We start from the raw sequence: 27,483 nt of genomic DNA on the forward strand, positions 1-27,483 counted from the left end.
ATGGATATTCACTGCAAAGCAGACCCCTTCTCGGCGATGCACCGTGAGTATATTAAACAAGTTTATAGACAACAACATTTCTGTCTTGTGACTTTAGGTCCTGCACAGTTTAGATCGAAGACGGTTGCAGTGGCTGCGGTCTAATTTACGCAGAAAACAGGGTTAGAAATTTTGAAATGTGCCTTTAAAGCCGATATGTTTTTCATCTTAAGTCAATTAAAGCTTGTTATTTACTGTAACGAAGACGGACACGGCTCTCAAATATTAAACATAATAGTGTATTTCGTTGTCCTGTAAAAACATTGGCAAAGTTGTGCCAGAAGAGTCACATAAAGAAAGATTTGATTACGTTAATATTGGCAACAATAAAAGTGAAGAAGAAGAAGAAGAAGAAAGCGCAGAGATGGCTGCCGATATGTTTTATAACAGGGACATTTCTGGGGTATTTTTACGTGCACATGGGTCACTGAGGAGTTTTGTTTTTATTTGTATTTCTGCGGGAGTTTGCTGCGTAAAGTTTTCAGTGAATCTAAATGAGGAAACGTGGGCTGGTTTCAGCTCACATTTTCTTTTGAGAGACTAAACAGAAACTCCGCAATTTAAATACAAAGCTTTTATTACCTGTGAAATGACAGTTGCTCCAGAGGGACAGCAGCACGCTGTGTGGAAATAGGTGCAAACGTGTCACTTTATTTACCGTCTCTCGGTTTAAGATTTGGGCGGATGAGAATAAAACTGAGGGAGAAAACTGTTTGTTTTTCTTCATGTTTTGCTCCATACGATATGGGTAAAGAAGACCCGGGCTGAGTGTAAATTATTTATTCCTCCTCATTCGCACCATCCGCGTTTGTAATATGAGTTATCAAAGCTCATTTTAATTATTTACAATAATTGTGCGAGGAAAATTAAACAGGTTGAAACGTAATATGCGCGACATGTGTTAGGCTGCAGTGGAGGAGATGCTCCTGGAAAATGTTGCCTAACCAGGCCAGTGAAACAGGGGGAGAGGGCTTTTATTTTGGGGTATCAAAAGAGCCAGTGAGGTGCTTTTATTTTTAGATTTAATGTTTGTTTGTTTCATTTTGTTTTATTTCATTTTATATAGTATTTAAAAGCAACACAATCCTACTTGAATTTTACTGTCAGGCCTCTTCAATTTCTATTATACTTTACCCAACAATTATTATTATCATTATTATTCTTCTTATTATTATTCCTGCTATTATTATTATTATCTTTATTATTATTTGTAATTCCACTAGAGAGTAAAATATTTTAGAATCCATGCAGCAATAAAGACCAGCATTAAAATGTGTGTGTGTGTGCATGTGCATTATACTGCATGTCAGCAGTAATGTGATTTAACCTTTTAGACTAAAAATCAGACGCACAGATCTCCCCCAGGAAATAGCAGAAACTAACAAAAATGAGTCCACGTGTAGAGGTACCGTGTCCTCTGCAGGTATGTAATGTTATGCTCCCCTGTGCTGCCGTTGTATCCCACGCAGGGCACGGCGGTGTGAACCAGCTCGGCGGGGTGTTTGTGAACGGCAGACCCCTCCCGGACGTGGTGAGGCAGCGGATCGTGGAGCTGGCCCACCAGGGCGTCCGGCCCTGCGACATCTCCAGACAGCTACGGGTCAGTCACGGCTGTGTCAGCAAAATCCTCGGCAGGTAAAAGGGGGGATCCACCACCAACAGAGCCCTATGTGTGTCAAACATCAATCTTCTATAGCTCGTATATGCGCACCCAGCTCTATTTCAGCCTCAGTCATCGGTTATATAGGCAGGTCATTTTTTTCTTCCTTTTTTTTTTTTTTTTTTGCTTGAACACAGCAGTTCTGCGTCCGAGATTTTCTATCCATCACCTGCAGCCTTGCAAGAAAAAAATAAAAAATAAAAAAAAAAGCATCATAATCGTGAAATAAATTTGGATAGGAGGAGAGTTTACAGCTAAACATTAAGGATAAAAAAATATCCCAGAGGAATATGAGGCTGTATTAATATTACAGGAGACTGTGTGTGTGTGTGTGTGTGATGAAGGAAGTGTAAAGTACCATGAGGTCACCTAAAAAGTGAGTTTTAAGGTCTGCAAAAATGGAAATATCACTCGCATATTGGGAGAATCAGCAGTCTAAACTCCCCTTTGAGTGTCATAATCCATTAGAAAAAATACCATAAATACACATGTTACGTTCCTATATTTCTCATCAGTGCAAAGTCTACTTTAACCCTGAGAGATTAGGTCTACATCATTCTACTTCAGAGCACAAATGCTGTGAGATAATATTTTGAAATATATTTTTTTCAGCTATCAGAAGGCATTTCAGAGGTATTTCATTTCACACACACTGAATGTTTGTCACCAACATTTACCAATAGGTCATGGTGGCATGTCGTGCATGTTACTGTAAGCTCATGGAGACTGGAAAAGAGGTCCAAACTGTGCTTTTATACAGCTAAACTGTCCTTTGTTCTGTCCGTCTCACTGCTTATATTATGTGATTTTAATTACACTGCTTTTCGTGCAAAATCCGCTCTGTTCACCTTCCAGCTGACACTCAATTAGACCCATATAGCAGCACACTCCCAGACCAATTAATAGATTAAAGCCGCCATCATATCTGTAGGTAATTTCTTTTTTTTTTTTTTTTTTTTGCCCTACATGTAACTGCAGAAGGTCGGCGGAGATTTGTTTCCACACAAACGATTTTTAAGCCACCTTTTCCCATCAGTCAGAGTGGATTGTTGAATTAAGGAGGGATGCATTCAGGAACACTCACTCTGTCCCCATGCAGGTACTATGAAACAGGCAGTATTAAACCCGGAGTCATTGGTGGCTCCAAACCAAAGGTTGCAACTCCGAAAGTGGTGGATAAAATTGCTGACTATAAGCGCCAGAATCCAACCATGTTCGCCTGGGAGATAAGGGACCGACTACTGGCTGAGGCCGTCTGCGACAACGACACTGTCCCCAGCGTTTCATCCATCAACAGGTAGGTGGAAAAATCAGCTATTTTTATTTTATATTGTGATAAAAAAATTTTTAAAAAGCAGCATGCCGAGTTGTTCCAAAACGCGCTCATTCTTTTCTGACTTAATTTATCTCCAACTGCGCGCAAACACGTGAGAGGAAAATGTTTGAAGGAGCCAAATGCAAAAAGGAAAAATCAGATGAGAAACAGGAGGAAATAATGTCATTGGCCACGCGTAAAAGGGATAAACGAGTGCTGAAATAAGCAGATAGCTATTTTATCTCCACATACAAGGCTGAACTATAGTCAGTTCCAGCCGAGCCTATCCGGGGTGGTCTCACAAGTGCAATTCAATCCCCTGAGCGGCCCTCCGCAACACAGCCAAGCACGGGGGCTGAGGCTGGGGCCACGAGGAATCACATCTGTCTCGATAAAAACCGATCAATACCGCGTAACCAGATCCAGAGGCAGAGGGAAATACCCAACAAAGTCGTTCAATACGCGGACCACACTGCGACAGAGGCGGCAGGAGCCTCTTTATTTCCAACCAATTGCTCTGTTTTCCAACACCGAGGTGCATGTGGAGCGACAACAGATCACACATGTAGGATCATAGTGTGGCTGCTGAATCATTCCGGTTTTAATCGCACATTATTATTATTATCATTATTATTATTATTATTATCTGTTGGTGTAGTTTTAATTATAGTATAAATAGTGAATACATGTAGAAAATTATAGACTATAGAAAAATGTCCCTCCTAAGACAGAGTTGATTTATGGGTAAATGGACTATAAAAGAGTTTCTGTTCCAGTGAAGCAGCTAAAGCAGCAGACACCCTACACCTTCACCTTTCCACATGAAGCGGGACAGCAGTGGACAAAGTATCTTTAGACAGAGGACGCTGGTGAAAAGCCCCAGTGCATGTGTGCAAAGTGAAAAAAGCCCCATAGTGCCTGCGAGTGATGAACTTTGGTTAGGAGGCACTGTTCCAGAGAGCTGGTCATCAGCATTACATTTTAATGAGCTGAGGAGAGTCTCATAACACATCCAGCTAAATGCAGGAGATGGATGAATCTTTACGAAAAAAAAAAAAAAAAAAAAAAGAGAGAGAGAGAAGGAAGTAAGAAAACAGGCTGCCATGGAAATTATGGTTTCAACAGGTCTTTTGGCTCCTTCCTCTGATTTCACCTGTTGTTCACAAAACCAACGAAAACTTTGAAGGCGAGGTTTTATGTGTTACGATAAGAAAACGTTTGTAATAATCTGCTTGGTTTGAACTGTGTGGAACAGCACTATTAGGGGAAATTGTCTCCTTTGAAACTAAGTTGGCTTGCACATTAATAATTAACGTCTGACCTTGTTAAAATGCACAAAACTGCATTTTATTCCTGATAGCTCGGCCTCACAAATCACCACCTAATAACCAGTTGGTTTCACTCTTGAATTTTATTCTCCAAAGCGTGTATTAGCACTGAAGGACGGTTCGATTATATTTATTTCACAACCCAGAAAATCCACAGGAGCATTTTGAGATGTTTATAAAAATCTAAACCAAAACTCCACTTATAGTTTACCCAGTAACAGTTTTCACATTACAGGCTATTTTGAATGTGTGGCGTTGTTGTTGTTTCTTACTTGGTTTGAAAGGGAGGGTTGGGAAAGATGTGGAGGAGGAAGAGAAATAAAACAGGCAGCAGGCAGGGGGGGGAGAAGAAGAGACAGTGGACCCCTGGTGGTCTCTGTGGTTAAGGGGCTGACCTCTGCTCTGTTGACTAAAGAGGATGTCCTGGCTTTAAACACATTTTTCCTGCATGAATTATTAAAGATTACACAGAGACTGGGTTGCACTTTGTTTTGTTGCCGCAGAGAGGAGTTTCCACCCGCTCCACCATGCCCAGTGGACGGAGGCATACCCATAAGGTCCTAAGCGGCTTTCAATCCCATTGATCCACATTTTAATCTTTCTGTGGAGATCTTTTTTTTTTTTTTTTTACAACACCCAAACATTGAAGTCGTTAATTCACCCATCCAAATTGCTTATTCAATATCAACAACATAGACTTGAAACAAAGTCCTTGAATTTATGAGGCTCCCTCGAGTCATGAGGTCAGATAACTGTTGTGGTGAGATGTTAGAAATTCAAATAAAATATTGATGTGTGTTTTCTGGAGGAGGCTGCGAGCCTTTGTTGCCCTGCCTGAAGGAGAGAGTATGGAGGACACATGAGATAGTGAGGGGAATGAAAAGAGTCTGATGTACATTTTTTTGCCCCTGAGGAAGTTAACCCCATGGCTCCCTGATTCAGAATTGATAGCTTATTGCTGGATGCTGCATGCACATGTGGACGTCTTGCGCCTCATCTGCAGTCTGTAAAAGTCTGTTTTTGTCATACTTCTCGAATGAGGGGGCTTCCATGTGGGACTTCTGTCGGTGCACAATGCTGCCTGTTATCCAACGATCTCACGTTCGTCTGTCAATCAAAAGATTACCATAGTCATGGTTTAATGTAATGCGATCATGTCCCAGAAGAGCTAAAGCTGAGCTTGTGTCAATCCCACTGTACCTCCCTGTTTTGCTAAAAGAATTACAACAATGCTCAAATTTATGCAATATAACTGTATCTCTAAGGCCTCTAAATTATGTTATATCTAATGTTTTCAGATAATTGTGACACTTTCTTTCATTTTTTACTTACTTATTTCAAAGCGCACCACAGAATAAAATCCATTGGACGTGGCAGTGGTCTCAGGTTGGGCCAATAAGACACTATTGCTTTCCTGTCACATATAATTTATAGATAACCATTTGCGTTCGCTGTTCCTCGTTGCCATTCGTCGTCAACTTTTCTATCCCACAGTCCCAATCAATAGGCTGTGATCCTCAGTGAGCCTGGAGGATTCCTGCGTGCTACACTGCGCAACAAAAAAGACCAAAAACTACAAGAGACACCAGAGAGGTGACAGAGAATACAGGGAGGAATAAAGAAACGAACTGGACAGGAGTGAAAGACGGAACGAAAAGTGATGAGCGTTTGAACAGACAGACATTGTGAAGTACAGTAAAACAGAGAGCACGTTGGGGAGTGGAGGAGAAATGAGAAAAGGGGATGAGGTTGGGAGAGAAAGGAGTGAAAGATCAGGTTTGAGAGATGGAGAGAGAAAGAGAGAGCGGGGAGAAAAGAGGGAGTGGGGAGCAGGAGAGGGAGATTATTAGAGTTGGCCAGGTAGAGCCAGTGAAGCTGATCATTGAGGTGAATTGATGTGATTTCATGCTTTGTTTGCAAGATCATTCAGACCAAAGTGCAATGAAGACTTTCCCGCCACATCACATCTTACTGGTATGGGGACTTTATCATATTTCTAACCTCAGAATCCAGCTAGATTGAATCCACAATCTCAGGGGGCAGCCCCCGTTCAGCCTCACACAGGACCAGAGAGATTGTCCCTAAAGCCCCAAGATTGGCTATTTGTGACGGGGGCCTGAATATGAGGATACAAGCGCCCCAAACGATGGAGCACTTGTACATGCATGGCCGTAAGTGGACCTGATGTGCCGTGTTTAAGCGTCCCGGGGCGGCCGGGCCCGTGTGAAATCTCCATGCTCTGGAAGCACTATTGATTGATCCGTGTCTGTTGTTCACTTTACCAGGATTATCCGCACCAAAGTCCAGCAGCAATTCCACCCGTCCCCTGATGGATCTGTTACACCGCTCTCCACCCCCGGCCACACCATAGGTGAGCACGAATAAAGCTGCACACAGATTACAGCACAGTCAAATGAGCCTATGAGAGAAACTGGAAAGAAAACGCATAAACACGAACACTATCACCGCACTAACCCGCATGGATCTGAGAAAACACACACACACACTAGCACTGTGCACACACACACTAACTCGGCTTTCTCCATCAGTGCCCAGCACAGCCTCGCCCCCTGTGACCAGCGCCTCCAACGATCCCGTAGGATCCTACTCCATCAACGGCATTCTGGGTATCCCCCGCACCAACGGCGAGAAGAGGAAACGAGACGATGGTAAGGGAGGAACAAGATCCCTTTTGTTTTCCATCCTTTTAATTTTCTCTATCATTCCTCTCCTATTTTTTTTTCCTATGTGTGAAGAAGATGGCATTTATGACAGCGCTGCAGCCAAGTGTGTTTCTGTGTGCTGTCTCCAGTGACTTGTTATGTTGTATATCAGGCAGGGTGAGTGTTGAGAGAGTGTTGCGATTCAATCAGCTTTTTGATGCCCTACGTTTTACCATACGCCTACAGAGCTGCATCTCAATTTTATACCATGCTCAGACGTACTGTAGATATCCCATATAGCTGTCATACAACTCTAATCCCCTTTGGCAAAGCATCAGCGCTGCTGCTTCTTGCTCTCATTTCTGTCCGTAACAAAAGGCTGAAAAAGAGGCTCTGTTGTAAATCTCTGCCTTGATATTATCAGTTAGTTATCTAATATTCGGCACTACATAAATATATTATTTCCTGAATTAATTCCGTCATGCTTAACAGCATTAAAGCATTTAGTAATAACATATTTTTGTAAGAGTGTATACGAGACTCCACTCTACCAGGGGACTGGCAAGAAAATAGACCTAGATATGCTCAAAGATTAAGTGGAAGCTTATCCGGTCCAAGCCAGAATTTCTCATTCCTAGGCAAGGCAAGAGAGTGGACACACACTGCCTGAGGGCTAATAGATTATCGGTTTTGCAAACAATTGGCTTTTTTAATGCCTATGAATTAACATGTCCCTGGTGGAGGCCTGAACAGGTGTAGGAACAGACCGGTGGAGACAGGGAGGGGGCTGCGCGTGTGTCTGTGTGTCTTTCTGTGCGTGCGTGTGCATGTGTGTGTGTGTGTGTGTCCGTGTGTGTGTGTGTGTGTGCATGTGTGATTCTGTGGTGCTGCTTTGAGGTGGCTGAGGGGATGATATGGTTGACAATGATCTCAAAGAGCACTCATCAAAACAGGCCACTTCCTTCTTTTATGTTTCTGTCTCTTTAGTTCTCTGGAGTGGCAACCACTTGGATGGAAGGAAAATAGGACATTGTAAGTTGAAGTTAGACAACCTTCTCTTTTGCTTTGGTCAATCAGATCACAATACTTTCCTTTCAATTGCTGTTTTTGCTCTTCCTGGGTTATGAGTTTATGAGGGTGAGGCGGGGAAGATTTTTCCAATAAATAATCTCCAGAGAAATTAAAATAAATGAAGCTAAAGTGACTGTGGAAAATCCTATTTTCCATGTAATGGCATGCAGTTCAATATACAGTAATGCACAGTGTAGCTTATCTAGAATATTTATTGGGCACAGATAGCTGTGGATTTCCAACAAGAAGATGCAGTTTATTGTAAAACTAAGACAATTTTTTAAAATAATTCTAAACTTTGCATTTCCCCTTTATTTGGCTTGTGATGTTAAGAATCTAACTGCGGCTGTTGTGCTTTTTTGTTCATGGTTATTTTCAATGACCCACATTTTTAAAATTATTTCAGTGTTGTAATTATTTTACAATACAAAGCTATGGGGATGAACTGAGCTGCAGGTGTGCCATCAACCTGAACTAGTTAAGACTATGTCACAGGAAAAAAGTACCTGCAAAAATTTTAACATCAAGTCAGTAAATACGTAAATGAGTAAATACATAAGGATGTGAATAAATGCATGAAACACGAGGGGAGACCTATAGTGCATCAAAGAGTTTTCAAGTTGTTTACAATATTGTACAAATGTCTTACTGAACTTTGTTGCTTCTCATACGTTTGTGCCGACGCTGTGATCATTTGAGCATGATGCAAAAAGCACTGCACGGTGTTGTGATGGTGGTGGCGTGCAATCCACTGTGGCTGAAGTCAGCAGTTGCCCTTTGAGGAAGAAAAAGGTCCCCATTACAGGAGGGCTGTAGAGATAATGTAGTGTGACACGCGTTATGTACACCGGGTCCCCGTAAGACGAGCTTCAGGGACATAGGTGCCATAAGAGCCATTAATCTGTCCTTGTCATGTGTTATTGCAAATTAAAAGTAGCATGTTACACTGGACGTCTTCGTGAAGATGGGAGGAGGAGAAAGAGGAGCAGAGGAATGAGAAAAAAGCGGGTTTATGAGGGGAGGAGGGACGAGGGAGGTCTCAGCCTCAGTAAGAGTTGAGCAAGGATTAGTTTTTAGGATTTCTACATGCTACGTACACACCTGCGCACAGAAATGTGTGCGTTAAGTGTGTGTGTTTGGCACTGTGGCTTCAGATGCTCCTCACACAGTGAACATAGTGACATTTAAAAGAATTTGCAATTCTACAGAGAAAAGCTATTAATTCACAAATTAACATCTCCCCCTACTCCCTCCCTCTATCTTGGATGTGCAAGCTATCGAAAAGACAAAAGAAATAGCCTTAAGGGGGGAAAAAAAAAGAGTCTCAGCCCTATCTGTGGAGAGATTGGTTTGCATGTCTGCAAGCAGCGATACCAATTATGCCAGTGCTGGGAGAAAGCATCTCAATGCCCCCCCTCCACAACCCCATCCACCTTCAAAAAAAAAAAAAAACCCACTCCTCCTCCCACCACCATCACCACTACCAACCCACCCCGAATCTATCCATAGCCAGATTTATTTGTGTATCTCATTACAGGAAATGGAATGTTGTTCCTGCCAAATGCATTAATAGTGAAGTGGGGAAATTAGCCTGTTGTACAGCATGCTCTCACTCAGTCATTTAAACCTATGGTGGAAGTGGAAGCCAAGAAAAGGCAGAGAGGATTGGGTGACAACTGCTCTGTGACTGTCAAATGTGTATTATAGTTTGAAAAGTTTGGGCCTTCCAGTTGTTTCTTGAAGATAATGTTGAGCTAATTATCACGTGAGACAAAGTTGCTCTAACTTGTCCTCTTTTTGAAGTAAAGTCTGTTTTTATTAGAGCTGCAGTTTTATGTAAATTCAGTGGTTTCCAAGTCAGGTTTCTAGACAGGTTACTTCTGACCTTGCTGCTGTATGCAGTCAGGTTGATGTGACCCAACTGTATGTTTCTCTCATCGCTGGCTTACAACGCTGTGGAAGGTGCCCAGCAGAGCTCTGAGGAGGACAGGCAGTAGGGAGCTACAGTGATAAATTAGATGGAGAAAGCAAAGGTCATAACTTGTGATTGTAGCGTGGGTGTGGGATGAGTGTAGAAGGAGCTGATGAGTGTGTGAGCGGGGAGAGAAAAAAAAAAAAATATGGCCCAGCAGTTTGTTCATTCATGACATAAAAGAACGATCGCACGCAGCAGTCAGAGTCACATCAACCTCGTTCAATAGCTGGAGGAAAAATGAATACAGTCGCTGTTTTGATTTGTTCAAATTTGATATTTGGCCCTTTTGGAGATTGTCCGGCGTGTATCTTTTAACACATATGACCCATTTGTGGAGTTTAAATCAGTTAGTGTATGGATTTGAACCTGGGCCTACACTGGTTGGCTAGTCAAGCCAGTCCATGACAATGAGTCAATAGAGGATCACTTTAGAAAATAAATGCATCCAGAGCGAGACAGAAATAAATGGAATCATGAGCACCACGATGGCCCTGATGGGGTGTGTGTGAGAGAGAAAAGCCCAGGTTTGAGGGGGCCACAGAGCGTAACATAGAGACAAGAAGCTGTTAGGGCCTCGACAGTAGAGGAGGACACAAAAGGGTCGACGTTGCATTTATCCCCTCCTCCTTCTCTGCTCTATCTCTGTCGTTCTTTCTCTTCAACATTTAATTTCTCCTCGTGTTTGCCCCTCTTCTTTTAGAGACTCGTGGGTTAACTATTTGCATTCAACAACATGGCTGCACGAGACCCCACATATAGTTGTAAACAATATACAATGAGATCCATCACAAAAATATAAGGAGATGGAATTCACTCAGTGGAGAGGAATCATGTCAGAGAAAAGTCAATTACGGGCAGCAATGCCGAGAATTAATGGAGCGATGCATTACTCAGCTTGAGGAGGGAGAAAAGGCAAGTAAAAAGAGGGGATACGTTAATTGCATTTCCACAAATACTCGCCGCACAGGGTGGCAACGCAATACGATAGACTAGTCCAGAGGAGGGTACAGATGAAAACAGGGGAGGACAAAGAAAAATAAGATGTGGGAATGCAGTCGTACTAAAAGAGAGAGGGTGTACTGCAAAAATATCCCTTGCATCAAGTCATTTTTGTCTCCAATTGACTCCTAAATTACTTATTTTCTTGAAACAAGTGAAAAAAAGATTATTTAAACTTGTTTTCAGTGCAAACCAAAAGCGTATTTTATAAATACATTTTAATTTTTTCCCCTGAACACAGGAGCATTACAGTGTCTTGCTCAAGGACACTTTGACACGTGGACAGTATCACTCACTCTACCTCCAGATCTACAGTATTTTTAATGTTATAGACTCACAAACTGTAACCACATAGTTGCGTACTTTAATTTGTTTATCATACACTTTCTGCATTGGCCTGGATCTGGGAATTTAAATCAAAGTAAATAAAATAACTAGAGTGCTTCAAAATACTATCGATGCTTCCCTCAGTGCTGGCATTGAGTGCAAATAATCAAATAAGCATGGCTATGCCTGCTGACAGTCAGTACACTGGTTGGTGGTGCTAAATCGAATTAATAAAGCTCTTAAACACGCCACAACATAACAGGATCTTAACAGCCATGGCAGTGTTGCTGCCTCTCTCCCTCTCTCTCCCCCACCCCACCACCTCTCTCCTTTCCGCTTCAGAGGTTTCATAAATATAGCTAGCTTACAGGGGAGGAGTGTTCACCCTCTGGGTATACCAGTTTGTTTGTGCTCCCCTTTTTTTTTTTTTTCAAGCATAACTGCATTTTTAAAAACATCAACAAATGATCCACAATTTGCGATAGCATCATTTCACCTATCAGCAGAGGACTCGCAGCCTCTGATCTAGGAAACCCCGTGCCATTGATTTACGGAGAGAGAGGCAGGCGGTGTGTAGGAATTCATTTGCCTTTCAAACGAGCCCCCACCTCTCCTCTCCTCTGAGTTATCTTATCACAAGACAAGAGGAGATGAAAGAAGGACATAAAGTACCACCATGCCACCGCAGGACGTTAACATCCCCTTCAGAGACAAAGCAAAACAGAACAGCTTTTCATACCATTGTAGTCTGTTTCACAGTCGCTCTTGTCGCTGGTTACCTCGTAAGTGTGTGTGTGTGTGTACAAATGGCTGAAAGCGCATGAGTGTGAGTATTGTAAAACAAGAGGAACAGAGGAGTCGCTTTAGTTTGCCATACAGTCGACTTAAAATGTCTAAATACACCTTGATGAAATATATAACTTAACAAGGACAAGCGGCGTCCGTCTGTTCACGCTGATCAGAGAAAGTATTTCCTCGAAAGCGCATTGCTTTAGGGTTGATGTGTGAAAGTCACTGTTGGAGAGATTTGGTTTTATCTTGGTTTGTCTCCTTACACTTTGGTGTTAAAATGAAGAGACGCAGTCAGCTGGTGCTGTGGGAGTGATAAGAGAATACCTGCTGAGACACCCAAAGGGGTTGAAGAAACACTGAGAAAATGAAACAAGCCAGTCAATGAGACAAACACACACACACACACACACACACACACACGATCTGACAGTCGGGCTTCACACTCCACTTGACACGCTGACTGTCAAAGGATGAATCTGATTTATTGCAGCTATCTTATGATATATGTCAAACATGAACCTCTAATGGTGAATTCTGAAAATAAATGATTTACTAGTATTCCTGTTTAAAGGCCAAATCAGTAATTCCTTGACCACATAAATTTGAAATATATTCACATACATTACTGAAGAGTTTGAGATGAAAAAGCATGTGTGTGTGTGTGTGTGTGTGCTGAACATGATTAAAAATCAAACCGGTTTCACTATAATTTTTAAAGCATTGCTGGCCTGAACAAACCTGCAACAACATCACAAAGTGTTTTTAATATAGATTTAGTTGTTGTTTCTTGTTAGTCCTTGTGTTAAAATGCCTGGCAATCAATTAGCAGGTTCGAAAGTTGGGTTCTAATTTTGGTAGTAAGGCTATTATTTACATTTACACCAAATACAGCACACCAAAAAGTATCCTATGTCCTTTAGCAGCCAGCTCAGCAGGCCTGATTAAGTGTGTGAGGGGGTGCAGAGCATAAGAACGCTCCTCCATAGTGAATGATAAACAGTTGCTATTGATTGAGCTTGCCTCTTTTCTCTGACCAGCTGATACGAGGTAATTAATGACTCCATTTTCCTCTCTACCACAGACAACAATTGAGTCTGATACAGCAACACTGATGCACAAACGGCAACCCCACACAAGGGAGCTCTTGGAAAAGGAAAATAAAAAAGCCTGTGCTAAAATATTCGGGTAACTGATGGTACGAAAAACACGTTGCAGGAGAAAAAACTGATTCCTTCATAAATGTTACACAAAGCTAAAGTCAATATATTTCAGCAGCGAAACACACACACGCACACGTTTCCATCTACACACACACACACACACACACTCATACCCTGTTGGAGTCCCCTATTCCATTCTCTCTATGGATCTATTTCTTGGTGCGAGTCGGGTTCATCCTCTGGCCTCAGCCATTGAAAAAAGGTCAAGCAGCCGAGCAGAATGGCAATAACGCCCCTGAAATGGTACCATCAGTGGAACATGATTGATCAATTGAATTCCATAGCACAGAAAAATGTGGGATTAAGTAGAGTATTATACGCACAATGAGTTGAGGCATGATGTTCATTCCAAGTTCATTTCGCCTCCCTCCTCTGCTGGCGGATCAGGCAATCAATAGCGGCCTTGCATATCATATATCACCGCTGGCTCGCCCAGGAGAGAACATAATCTGCTGCAAATTTAGAATGACAGATTTGTATGGGAGCTAAAGCCCTCATCCGCTGTTGGCGGTGCAGTATAGGGAGGACGGGAGGGTGGTGGGAGGCAGGCAGTGCAGTGGAGGTTCCTGGGATGCTGGCTGGAGGTTTTAGCTGCAGATTTTTTTTTTTTTTAGTGTTCAGGACTTGATGAGTGAGCAGAGGGAGAGCTGCAGCGGCAGCGCTGGGCTCCCTGGCCGAGTTGATAGGGTCAGAGATCAGGAGAACGAGGGAAGCACAGGCTCATTTGTTTATATAGAGTGTGACCGAGTGAGGAAATGCATACGCTTGCCCTCGACGCCCCGTCCTCATTCGGCCCTGAGTACCGCTCCCACTCCATTCTGTTTTCCAGAAGACAGGCAATATGTAGGGGATGGAGGGAGAGAAGGAGAGACAGAGAGAGGGAAGGGTAATATGTTCAGGAGGAAATAGTGCAGTTAAATAATGGCTCTCCATTTCCCGCTGGCAGAATGAGAGGCTCTGTATGTAATCGCCAGCCCTGCTTTCTCCTGCTGAAACACACGCTGTCCCTTACAAGTATATATTTGCACTGAAGGTAATCCATCAATTACCATAGACCTATCACATGATGACCGTGCTGATGGTGGCCATGAGGAGAGATGGGGGAGGCAGAGAGCTGCTTGAGTGAGTGTATGTGTGTGAGGGGAAGAGACAGTGAAAAACAGAGAGAGGGGAAATAAAAGGCAGACATGCTGGTGGGTCTCCCTGAAATTTACTACCGCTCCTCGTGACATCACTCCCACACCCACTGAGCTAAAAAAAAAAAAAAAAATGTCCTCATGCTTATCTTACATTGCTAGCCTGCCAGAATAATATCAGGTAAAGAGAGTGGAGCTATGCCCTGATGCAGAATGTTGTTGCCCTCCCTCCCCGCCTCCCTTCTTCCTCTCCCTCTTTCTCTAGACGGCTCTGATGGCTCAGGCCCCGGCAGTGACTCTCAGGGCAGTGTGGAGAGTTTAAGGAAGCACCTGCGAGCAGACGCCTTCACCCAGCAGCAGCTCGAGGCCCTGGACCGTGTGTTTGAACGCCCTTCTTACCCCGATGTCTTCCCCACTTCAGAACACATCAAACCTGAACAGGTTGGCCAGACAGACACCCAGACATTTACAGCTCAGATTGTTTTCGCACTGACACCCTGGTTTCTTTCTTCCCGTCTGTTTTTAAGTTGTAGTAGTCAACAATAAAACAATTTACATTGATTTCTAACATTATGTAGTGATGTACTGACACAGGTGACAAAAACTCTGTTCTTACTCAAGGCAACCTACAAGCCTGCCGCCTATTACAGCAGATAACCTTTATTTGCATTCATTACACTGTTAAACAACAAGAACTATTAATTTTTTCATTGGATCTCTATGTGGCTGTTCATGCAGCCTTAGCAGTGCCCTAATTGAGTTCATTTTCATCTCTGCGCGATCACTGGGAATTACAGCGGCGATAAATCAGAGGGACAGCCCCTCAGCCTGCTATACGGCCCCTAATGCAGCTAATTACCAAAGTGATTTCTACGGCAAGATCAATACCAAAACGAATTGGAAATGACTTGCAATCACAAAGAGTGGAGGAGAAGGTATTAAAAAGGCGAGAAGAAGGTGGAGGAGGGGGGAGAAAAACGGCATCAGAATGGTCCAGAAAAATCAGTTTTAATTTAATGTAATATTAATCAGGCTCCTTTCCACTCTTTCTATGCACCTCCTTTTTTCTCCCTGTTTCCAACACCCCCTCCTTTTCTTAAACTGGTGAAAAGGTGGGATATTAGGCTATTAGGGGCTTGTCTGGTGTCTGCGTCAGGGCATTAAAAAGCCATTTTGAAGAGGCCAGGCTGAATAGGCCTCATCCCTCCCACACTTCTGGCAGCCATGTGGTCAGGTCATTCAGGCCCCTCTGTGCTTGCCACTCGCCCTCCGCCCAGCCCTGCCCAGCCCTGCCCACAGCCCATCTGCATGACAAAATGGCTCTTGTGCTGCGGAGGCCCAGCGGAATAGAGAAGAACATCCAGCCTAGTGCCAGGGAACAGTTGTAAGCAGACAATTAGAGTTTATCTGGGATAGAGGCAGACAAGACTGGGGTCACCAGCTCGCCCCTGTGGGACCCCGTCCCATTGAGACAAACAGATGCACACATGCACTCTGATACAAACACTCACAGACAAAAACGTGTGCACACACACACACTTATCCTTTCAAAGAAGAGGGTCAGGAAGTGTCATCTCATTAACAAACAGGATTCATCACAGCTGCTAGCAGAGTCTTAACCTGAGATTAAAGTGAATAAACAATAAAGAGACTAGTTGGTAGTTGATCCCTATGTGAAGTTTTCTGGTGCGGCACAGCAGAGTGTTGCATTCTTTTGAATGAGAATTTTAAAACATGAAAGTTGGCTGCAGCAGCACGTTTTATCACAACTGAAAAGAAATGCAATGAAATCCTCCAGTAAAAAGTCAAAAATACTAACAAAAGCGCAAAAGGTCTAAAACAATACACATTATTTTATAATTTTATTACCATGTTTTATGTGTTCATCCTAGAGTTGAAGCACAAAGGTTGATTTTGAGGTTGTACTCCCCTTTAAAAAACCACACCACATGTCTCTCCTGTAACAAAGCCCTGAATGTCTCCTCCCTTGACTGGTCACAGGGATGACTGCAGTGGAGCACAAAGAGCCAGCTGACACCCCGTCCTTTCACTCCTCTCCCAATCCCTCTCTCATCCCTCTCTCCCTTTCTGCCTTCTCCTCAGACAAGCCCTAATGCATGCATACATCATAGGTCTTGGTAAAGCATGGGGAGCGGGGACGGGACGGGTTGGTGAGGGGGGGGGGGTCGGCGGAGCTCACAGAATTCACAGGAAATATTCAGAAGGAAACGCAGTGAGAGGATCACAGGCAGCTTCCTCAGATACACCAGGGGTTTCCTTCAGACATGTTTCATATATCGTCTCCTAAAGAGGGTTAGGGTTGGGGTTAGTCTAATAATAATCTGCTCCAAAACTAACAGCCAAAGTGGGTTTGCATGCAGTGCATGAGTGACCAGATCATGACACAGAGATGTGATTTTTTTCATGTATCTATATATATACATATATGGAAAGTGTGACTTGCTCTTGTTGATTGCCACTTACTCACATGTGCATTTCTCCACTGACATATTTTTGCATTTGTTGCGTATTTGTCTACAGGCGAATGAGTACTCGCTCCCATCCCTGAATGCTGGCCTGGAAGATGTGAAGCCGAGCCTTTCCAGCAGCGCCAGCTCTGACCTCGCCTCCAGTGTCTCCCAGAGCTACTCTGTTGTGACAGGTACAATCTGACTCACGCTAGATTGATCCCAATACACACAGCTGCAGCAGGTCGAAGACATCTGCAGCAGTGTGGTCAAACTCAGTGCTGAGAGCACTAACACAGTGTATGTCGCACTGCTTCTGCTGCTACATTTTTCCGTATTGTTTCATGGCAACTTCCCAACTGTTTTCTAAAGTTTACTCCTTATTGCCACAATATTACAAAAAAATCCACCTAATTGAATCCCGTAACCAACAGAGGCTACATGTACACATTGTTGCATCTGGTGTTATATAATAATTTATATAATTTTATATAATTCTCACATTTGGAGAGTATTGGCCCAGCACTGGGAAAAAAGAATCATCTTGATATTGCATTATCATTGACTCATCAAGATTTTGACTGCCACTTCCTTATGGCGCACAAATTTTCCAGCGATATAAAACTCTCATCACCAATGAAAAAGCTCTTTCATGCCACTTTTTCAGGCCCTCTGCGTGTTTATTTCTGGGGGACAGAGCGAAGCAATATATCATCTGAGCCCATTAATCCTTCAGGCCTTTCACACACTTCTCCTAACTGGCTATTGTGTTAGCCTGGATTGGCCCGCTAACAGATTGACTGGGAGCACTTCTCATAAGAGACAGCTGCTGTTCTCGCCGCGACACGACGTTGTCATCAAAGGCTATGATAGCCTGTTGATTGACAGCGGCTGGAATAGCAGCGTGGCTGGCTGGCTGCCTCATGCTGTGGAGAGAGAGAGAGACCCAGATACAGATGAGGCGCCAACAGTGAAAGAAATTACAGTTTTTTTTTTCTCTCCCAACCTATGAACTGGCTGCTGTTTTCAATAGTAACTTCCACTGAGAGCCATCAGGTAATGGCAGGTGCAGTGTATTGAATATCTTGAAGTATTAACTATCTGTATCATATAACCCACAGCAACCCACCCTGTATTGCACTATGGCTTCTTTTGCTCTGCTGTCGAGGTTGATGGCTGCCTGGTTAATTGAAATATTGTTTCAATGTGGCTGCTGAGGCTCGTTCCCAGGAGAGGTTAGGTTTACTGATGGCCACACTGACTCGAGAATAATATACCAGCCTTTTAATAAAACACCCATAATTATGCAGTAGGCATCAAAGTCAATGAGTCCACTGTGTGTGTGTGTGTGTGTGTGTGTGTGTGTGTGTGTGTGTGTGTGTGTGTGTGTGTGTGAGTGAGAGAGAGAGAGAGTAAGTAAAGAGGAGGACAGCATGATTGAAAACTGCAGTGGCCCTTCTCAAATGATCCCTATAGTCCAGCCCCAGACCCAGGCGCAGAGCTATGGGAAAAGAAAGACCCCTTTTTTATTCCTGAATATGTGGGAGGTAGATTTGCCCCAGAAAGTTGGGCCTCAGGAGAAGAAAGGTGTGTTTTTGTCTTTTATGCTGGGCTCCTCCTATGAAAGCGGTCTCGCTCTGGGGAGCACACTCATAGCAGGTGGCCTTCAAGCCACCTGGGGGCCCGAGGCCTCCTAAAGCGATACATGTGAGGGCCACATGCATAATGAGGAGGCCAACTAACAAAACTTTTCTTAAAGTGGAATATAACAACATACTTTTGCACATCCATTAAAAAATGTGTCATAGTATTTTGAGCACCGAATTAAGCTCAGAAGTAATATTCAGTGAACTTTTATTACTTAATTTTAACGACTATGCAAAGTAATGCATGAAGCATTTGATTGGATGTAGGTTGTCAGTGCATAATATTATTTTTTCTGCCATTAGCAAACCCTATAAATAGGAATGTATGCCAAGGCTGAAAAATGCTAAATTACCTTCCTCACTTAGGCTGGGATCCAATTATCAATAAATTATGCTCCCACATTGGATGGAGCTATGAGATTATATTCATTCTTTAAATGTTTTCTGCTCCAATTAAAATTCGTACAGTTATTGATCTTGTTGATTTTTATGTCCTGAAATTTGCATAATCTATTAAAGATGAATGATTAATGAAGTGTTCAGTTTTGCGTTCCAAGGGCGCTAGCAAAAGCAATGTCGGCCATCTTTTGTGTCCTCTGTTTACCCTAATGTGTGAAAGACGCGCTTACCTCGGAGGGAGGGGGGGCACAGCCAAATCAGAGGGAGATTTAGGGCACTGAAACACACCTCTGGCATTTATGAAGGAGCACCAATCATTTACAAATATTTTCCCCTCCTGCGTATTGATTATGTTGAGATTTTCAATGAAAGTGAAAATCAGTCTGATGTTGATTTTGTGAAAAACGAAATGATTCTTCAAAATTAGATTATTCTCTTATTCTCCCTTAAGTGAAACTTAACTTGCCTCTTGCTAATATTGGCAAATAGATTGTCGTCATTATTTTTGAAATCCCATAATATATTTACTTATTACCATGTTTACACTAGCACTACACACATCCTACTGGGTAATAAGTAAACAGAAAACTATATTTCTGGTGTGCACAAGCTGTAGAGAAGCTGTTGTTATGTGTCTGCGTCCAGCAGATGAACACTATAAACTCCAGTGTGTCCAAGGTTAAACACACATCATGATTAAACCCTGGTCTCTGGCTCTGGTCCAGCATTTAGAGTTCTCTACATAAACAGAAAAAGCAACACCCTGCAGATCCAAGCACATCTTGACTTTAATTATTCTAGTAAGCTTCATATGTGGAGCAAATTATAGTATAATATTGTAGTTAATTATCAGTGGTTAAATCAGGTTACTCCCAATGAGAGTACAGTTGTCTCTGTGCAGGCTGGGCTCTATAATCACTCTCACCAGAGCCTGTGGGGAGGACGGGTGTAAATGGGCACCCCTCTGACCGACTACAACTCTAGCAGATGTGACAATCTAATGCTTTTTCCATCTTTATATCTATCTTCCTTCTTACATATGTATTTCTCCTTATGAGTGAGAGATGACAAAACTGTGCAGATGAGAGAGCAGAGAGGGGGAAAAAAAAAAACTACTTTATTTCAGATTAATTTCAGCTGAAATGCACACCACACTCTGAGCCCAGTTTATAACTTGGCAGCACCAGCTATTCTCTGCTGGGTGGCAAATAACAAGCAGCCACCTAACCTGCGGTGCCTGGTGTGTGGCCTGGTGACAAACGGCTTGTCTCAGCTCAGTTAACGCCCGCAGCCCAGAGCTCGGAAATTAATGTTTATATCACCCCCCACAATAGCGCACTAACCTTTGAGCACACATTTGATAATGAATGACTTTAAACCTGTGGATCGGGAATTCAAGCTATTTGGCCCCTGCAAATATTCTTTACTTACTCACAATTGGATGCAGCCTTTATAGTTTAGTTCTTTTGCAGGCTTATCTGGTTGCATTTGATGCCAACATAAAAATGTACAATACAGAAGTTTTGCAGGGATCTTGAACATACTGAAGGAATGGAAAAGTTCGCTGCAGATTGAATGTCAGCCTTTGAAAACAAGAGTTCTGCCAGTAAATAGTTTGCGGATCAAAGTTCCTTGGAGTACGTTTAAAAATGAAATGCTCACTTGAGAGAAGGCTGTTGCAGCTATATCTGGACGCATCGCTCTGTGGACTGTTGTAGGTTCTTAACAGTTCATTTCTATGGTTGATGGGGTCTGTAGACGTGGTATCAGTGGTGGAGCCGAGACAGATGTTGGAGAACTCTATAGCGTCTCCACTCTCTCAGAGATGTGTTTGCTGGGAAGAAGAGTCCCCGAGGACCCTTAGTTTATCTTCTATCTCCATCATCAGGGGCTGTGATTTGACAGGCTCCCTTTACCGGGGCTCTGCCTCGTCTCCAGGACAATAAGCAACACCATGTCTGATTAGTTTCAGAGTTCAGTGATCTTGAACGCAGCGTTTGTATCAGTTGTTGTTGCGTCGTAACCCTTGTCTGTTTGACAACGGTTGCTCAGGTGCTGAGAAAACAGAAGCCTGCAGTAGTATGCAGAAAGTATCTCAGATACAGTGTAAACAGACTTGGCCTGGGCTTCATGCCGGCACTCTCAGTCTTACCCTTGAATTCAGATTGATGTCCCAGAGGTTAGGTGGGCCATGCAGTGTCACCCTGATAACAATGTAAGTGCTCCTTAGAGCAAAAACGTACTGTACCTAACACTACTGTACTGTACTTAACAGTCAGTCTGAGGTGATGGGGACTCAATCCACTTTTTAGAATAGTAACACAGTGATTGGATTATGTTTCATCTAGGCCAACACTTGTAGAGTCTTTTCTACCATACTTTTTTTTTTATATAGTATAGGCTTGATGGGATCACGCATGTGGGTACTATCTGCTGTATTGCCTTGTATCAATGAATGTGTCAGTGTAATTAGACTTTTGAATGCTGTTGTAATTTTAACTTTTAACGTTTTAATTAACTGAGGAGCAGAATTGAGAGCTAGCTACATGCAATCATTCCTAGATTTGGACCTTGTTTCCAACAGATCTATGACATACTTGTACCGTGCATGTGACAAACTTTAGGTCCATCCAATTAAAAGCAAAGCCCACTCATTAGAATATTTCTGTCCATGCCAGAATTCACAGAAACCATTCTTTTTCATGATTTGATCATAAGTTAATAACTAACACTGTCTTGTTCCTTCTATAACAATGGGATTTGTCTCAATAAGATGAAAGTATTCTGTGTAATTGCAGTATCTCTGTCTGAATCCACATTTACAGCTGTCACAAAGACAAAGAGGTTTGGAGAACCTGCTGTAGATTTCTATGGGAAAGCAGTCAGTTGCACTGCCTGATTCCCTGGCATTAGGTTCATAGGGCTGACAGGGTTGCATCCCCCTTCCATAGAACAGCCCTTATCTTAATGAGGAATCGCAACACACAGTCCTGTTGTAAAATAACAATGATGGGGGAAGCAGCTAATGAGGCTATCATGGTGTCAGGAAAGAGCCATCTCTCCCTACAGGCCCCAGCGAACAGAACAGGGTCTGCAGCAGACGTGGAGAGGCCGGAGACAGAGCTCACATTGATTGCATAGGTTCAAGAGGCAGAGCCGGTGAAATGAAAGATGCCAAGACTCATCAGCCAAATTACATCAAAGTGTAGAGTTTTGAGCTGTCTGCAAGCCGATTGTTTGGTTATTTGTGGGAGTGATGTTGTTGTGAGAAAGCAGCCGTGAGATTATGTTGTTTGTTTTCCCAAAACCTTGGGGAAATTTTTTTCGCATTTGAGCTTGATTGATCAGGCGCAATGTGTTGTTGCAACATTTCACTGGTGTATGTTTCCACTTAGTTGAATGAATTACTGCTGGGTGCATATGAGATTATTATTATGAGCTATGTAAATGAACAAATTAGCTGCTCAAGACTGCTTATCTGTTCAGAATTCATATGAAATGTCTGGTCTTGAGTTGGCATGTATGGTAGAAATCGCACCCCTCGTAGTGATTCTTGACCTTTATGCTCCCTTTAATTCAACCACGAATCTGCTACACATTTGGAGTCCTGTCTCTGCTTGGTTTATTGCCCTGTGGTAGTGTTCGGCTACGTGCATGACAAATCTAAAAACTTGTTCTGCGATTCATTTGATTTGTTTTCACCTCTGTACAGTAGTTTTTCTTTTGGCTATTTGGAAATTTAGACAGCTATACATCCACCCCGTCATAAATCTGAGTGAGTGGCGTGACTGTATGTACAGTATGTGTGGAGTTGCATGTCTACATCATATCGCATCTTTTTGTTTTTCTTTTTTTTTTTCCACCTGGCAGACTCTCACCCATCACATCCACCTTCCATGTGTGTAAAGCGGGAGCCCCATGAGGCATCCTTTGCCCCCTTCACCCCCTCCTCTGTTGGGGACTCTGCTCAAGCTGACATCTTGCCCCACCAGTCCAGCCTCTCTGTAGATGCTTCTACTCCCAGCTACCCTGCCCACGGCCCCTGCTACAGCCAGTACGGCCAGCCCTTTATAGCAGGTACAACTTTGCCCATAAGGCCCTGTAACAAAATCCAATCAAGCTCACTCTGTTCTGCTGATTTCAACGCTCTGTGTTAGTCTTTTGATCATTTAGTAATTTCCAAATAAAAACCGCCACCTCTCACGTTGCAAAGCCATCAATGCCATCATGCTTTGTGGCCCTACTGTTGTGTATACACCAGCAAAATGGACTGTTTGCCCCTCATTAACAGCGGCTGCTCTCTCCCCCCCGTTCCCCCTGCTTTTCTCCAGCTCTGACCCTTTGCTCGTCTCTCGGGTTAACAATAGGCCTACAGGTCCTTCCAGCCTCGTGACAGGCTTTAGGTCTGAGGGGCCAAAGGAGGCCAAAAGGTGGGGTTGCAGAAGCAGAGACACAGGGCTGATGCTGGAGCCCCTTTGGACCCGCATCTCCCCGTCCTGTCACTGTTAATTACAGGACTGAATGTGGAGCAGAGAGTGCTCCTGATGCTCCTGACAGCTTTAAAGCAGCTTAGAACGTCAAAATAACATCCAAATTGCTCCCTGATATAGACTGGTGACCTGGTCAGGGTGTACCCAGGCTTTCACCCAATGCATGCTCCAGCCCCCGGCAACCCCAGACTTAAACAGTTCAGAAAATGGACGGACAACATGCAACATAAAGCCCACTGTACAAAATGAAATGGTGTAATGGATTGTGGCACACAGTGGCATTGGTTGTTATTCTCAGAGGCTACATACAGTACATCTCTTCACTTTGGTGCGTTCCTTGTTACTGAATCATAATCGCAGCACTGCAGTGTGCAGAGAGGATTTTTTTGTGATCACCCTTGTCTTTCAAGATTACATTTCCATACTACTTCTCTACTAAATTTAATGCCGGCTCCATTACGCTTTTATACATACATAATGAGAAAATGTTGTTAATTAGTGTATGTGGCAAATTATTCCATTTTTCTGTGCTCAAGCATCCTTTTAAGACTTTTCCTCCTGTGTGCCTGCAGGTCGAGACATGGCCAGCACCACCTTACCTGGCTACCCGCCTCATGTCCCCCCCACAGGACAAGGCAGCTACCCCACCTCCACGCTTGCTGGAATGGTTCCTGGTAGGTGACACTACTCCCTTTTTATGATGCCATTAATTTTACTTTTACAGATTTTATTTTCACCAGATAATACCCTTCGGTTGATCTTGTTTAAAGAAGCTGAGGTCACTTTAAGCTAAACAAGCGGTAAAGCTTTTCTGTGATGTCTTTAACAGCGTACATGTAACGCATACATTTAAACTACTGAGAGGCCTGAGAAACCTTAAAGCATTGACCCAAAGGATTGAAGCAAGCTTGTTATAGCTTTGTTAGACTGCGGTTAGTGTGTGGTTAGCGTCTGTGGACGAGGACATTAGATGAACTCGATAGGCGATCACCACAATCAGTGGCCATGAGATAGGACAGTTCCTCTCAGTTACACTCCAGCTCCCAGCACTCATTACCCTCGCCGTGTCCACACAGCGCACTCTCACCAGCCCCGTCGATAAACACTGCTTTTGCGCCTCTCTTCGCCTCCCCGGACACCCAGGGCTGCAGAGCGTATCTCTTTCCCCTCTACTTAACCTGCAGTTCAGGTTCACAGCAAACAGTTAAGGGTCAAAACACAGAGGCGTGGAGGGCCTGTAAATATTTAAATCACTATCTCTCTCAGGGATGAGCTCGAGTTACACGACCAGCACTGAGGATGCTATAGCAGCCAGTGTGTGTAGATCTCTCCTCCAAACAACTGAAAACACAATTCCCTTTATTGCTCAGAGACATGTACCCTTCACGCTGACCAATAATCAAAGCAGGCGTGCAGTATTTACAAGTGAGCTCAGTGCGCATGAGAGTAGCATTTTAAGATACACATGGAGGTAAAAGCTGATATCTCAAATTAAGAAAACGACTTATGGTTTATTGGATTATATGCCACTAGAGAGGTCTTGTGGATATACTCGCCCAAACACACATACAAGCACACATGCTGCAGCTACCTTTCTAATCCTGAGGTTGTAGTTTTTTGGGTTTTTTTCACCTGGTGGTGAATGACTAAGATTTAGTGACTGGCTCCAAACACTGTTAAAGCAAAGGCCATTCTTCAGCGGCTTCATATAAAACCCAGCCTTTATAGTCTCGTAAAAGAAAGAAACCTGTGGACCCACAGCATCGCTCTCTGACATCCCCTCAGCCTCCCGTCCTCTCCACTGCAACCTGCACAGGGAGGACAAAGAGCGAATGAGAGTCTCAGAGAACCTATTAGGGAGTTTTGAAGCGAAGCATCATCGCTTAAAAGCACGAAAAAGCACTGAAATTCTCACTTAAGGAAAGAATAGAGGAAATCCTAAACACTAACAGAGGATTAATAAAACAATCAATTCACCTGAAGGGCCTGTGGAGACAAGGCATACAAGCAGGCAGGATAAAAATGCCACAGACACATTGTTGTGTGACAAGACTGTAATGTAACTGCAATGTAACTTGTTGAAAAGGCACTCTGCACAGCTTAATGTGTCAGTCATGACAGTTTGTTAGCTCTTTGCTAATGTTTGTTTTCGTTGATTTGTTGTGTTTGTCTAGGAGGGGACTTTTCTGGAAACCCTTACTCTCATCCACAATACACCACTTACAACGAGGCATGGCGGTTCAGCAATCCAGCATTACTAAGTAAGCGGCTTTCTCTTATATAATAAAGACTGTCAAACATGCTGCACATGCTGTTACATAAACTTAAATCTTGTCCGGACATGTTCTACAATTAAAATCACCATCAAAAACAAGAATAAAAAAAAAAAGTTTGGCCTTCTTGTCCTGAGAGTTTTACACACTTGTCTTACATGATGTCTGACCTCGTGGTTTCCAACGGCTCGTTCTTCTGTTAACTTTCAGGTTCCCCTTATTATTATAGTGCCGCATCCCGTGGCTCCGCACCTCCCACTGCTGCCACTGCCTACGACCGCCACTAGTTACCATGGAGACCAGCTCAAACTGCAGGGCCAGGGCTTCGGCCTACATATTGTCCCCGTCTGAGAAACTCTGAGGTCAAAGGGAAGCGAGGTGGAATCCTAAAGGAAACCCCGTGATGTTACGTGATGTGGAGGAAGGATCAGCGAGGTCGACGCCGGCGCTTCTAGCCCAGCTTCAGCGTTACACACTTTTGGATCAAAAGGGCCCGCGGGCATTCAGAACTCACCCATCATGCCCTCAATCTCTCACAGGCCTGAACATTTCCAGAATGACTTTAAGAGATTATATAAATATATATATTATAAAATATAAATTGAAGAAAAACAGTGTGAAGAATACCATGTGGAAAAAATGTCGTGGGTTTTTATTTTTGTTTCTTTGTTGCTGTTGTTGTTGTTGTTATTTTATTCATGGATCCTCACATTCCTTTTATGTGATGAACTGCAGTATTTTTCTGCTCTAAAGAGAGAAGTCCAGGGGAGATGAAAATGGTCCGATAGCTTGATGGTGCAGTGACTTGAACCAGTGGTGTGGGGCCCCTTTGACACTCAATGAGGTCCTGGCTCCACACTGTAGGGTGGGCTTTACTCTGGTGCTTTGACTACGTCTCCTGCTCCCATTTGTCCAGTCCCACCCACATTATCAGATAAACACAGCATGTCCGACAACATTTACTGACCCTATATAGACCAGTGGCAGCATCACACTCCCTGTGGCAAACAATCAGATGTAAAAATGTAAATCATTTTGCAAAGTATTAAAAAAGACGGTGGCCACAAAATGGTCTCGCCAGAATTTTGAATACTTTAAATTATTTTTTTTTCCCATCGCTATTTTTTAATGTAAAAAAAAAATCAAAGATTTCTTCACAGTAGTTGTCACATCTCCCTCATGATCCAGTCATGTCCATGTCCATGCATGATCGTCCTTTGCTCTTTCTTTTTTGCACTATAACCTCAGCTTATTTAATTTATTTGGCACATTCACATAAAAAAAAGAAGTTTAATTTACCTTCCAATTTTAAACATAAGTTGAAACTATTTATGTCGCATAATGTGGGTGTAAAAACACAAAAAGTACAGACAGACAGACAGACAGACAGACTTGCTTCTGTGTGAACATCTTTTTTCTGTGTAAAAGTGATGCTTTCAAGTGTCTGAGGAGGTTGTAAGCCATAGCCCTATGGCTACATTAACAAATTCAATTCTCCTGGGTTATACTTCATTCAGCTACTTAGTCATACCACTAGATGCCTACACAGTTTAGAAAGCTGTATACAGTTGAGCGACCCAACTGTAAATTAGCTTCAACAATTGCCTTACAAGCCTGTATTTTCAACGTAAATTCATGCCTCTTCAATGAAATTAATTGCCTTTACAAACACACATTCACCA

The 27,483-nt window shown here is 43.0% G+C and overlaps 1 protein-coding gene across 1 annotated transcript; it reads left to right on the top strand.

Annotated features, from left to right (window-relative positions):
• pax2a (paired box 2a) lies at positions 1-26,152 on the top strand. Its single transcript, XM_070840705.1, has 12 exons — positions 1-43; positions 1,509-1,674; positions 2,312-2,332; positions 2,799-2,996; positions 6,628-6,713; positions 6,892-7,011; positions 7,993-8,037; positions 14,791-14,966; positions 17,067-17,187; positions 24,101-24,202; positions 25,703-25,789; positions 26,031-26,152. The coding sequence occupies exons 1-12, from the start codon at positions 1-3 to the stop codon at positions 26,150-26,152; spliced, it is 1,287 nt and encodes a 428-aa protein (XP_070696806.1).
• The last annotated feature ends 1,331 nt before the right edge of the window (positions 26,153-27,483 follow it).

Source organism: Pempheris klunzingeri, chromosome 12 (assembly GCF_042242105.1).
Source record: "Pempheris klunzingeri isolate RE-2024b chromosome 12, fPemKlu1.hap1, whole genome shotgun sequence".
NCBI classification, from domain to species: domain Eukaryota; kingdom Metazoa; phylum Chordata; class Actinopteri; order Acropomatiformes; family Pempheridae; genus Pempheris; species Pempheris klunzingeri.

Bases quoted from the DNA above. Each gene is read 5' to 3' on its own strand.
- pax2a (XM_070840705.1), top strand. From the start codon at position 1: ATGGATATTCACTGCAAAGCAGACCCCTTCTCGGCGATGCACC. The intron at 44-1,508 runs GTGAGTATATTA...TATCCCACGCAG, and splicing joins CCCCTTCTCGGCGATGCACC to GGCACGGCGGTGTGAACCAG. The intron at 14,967-17,066 runs GTTGGCCAGACA...ATTTGTCTACAG, and splicing joins AACACATCAAACCTGAACAG to GCGAATGAGTACTCGCTCCC.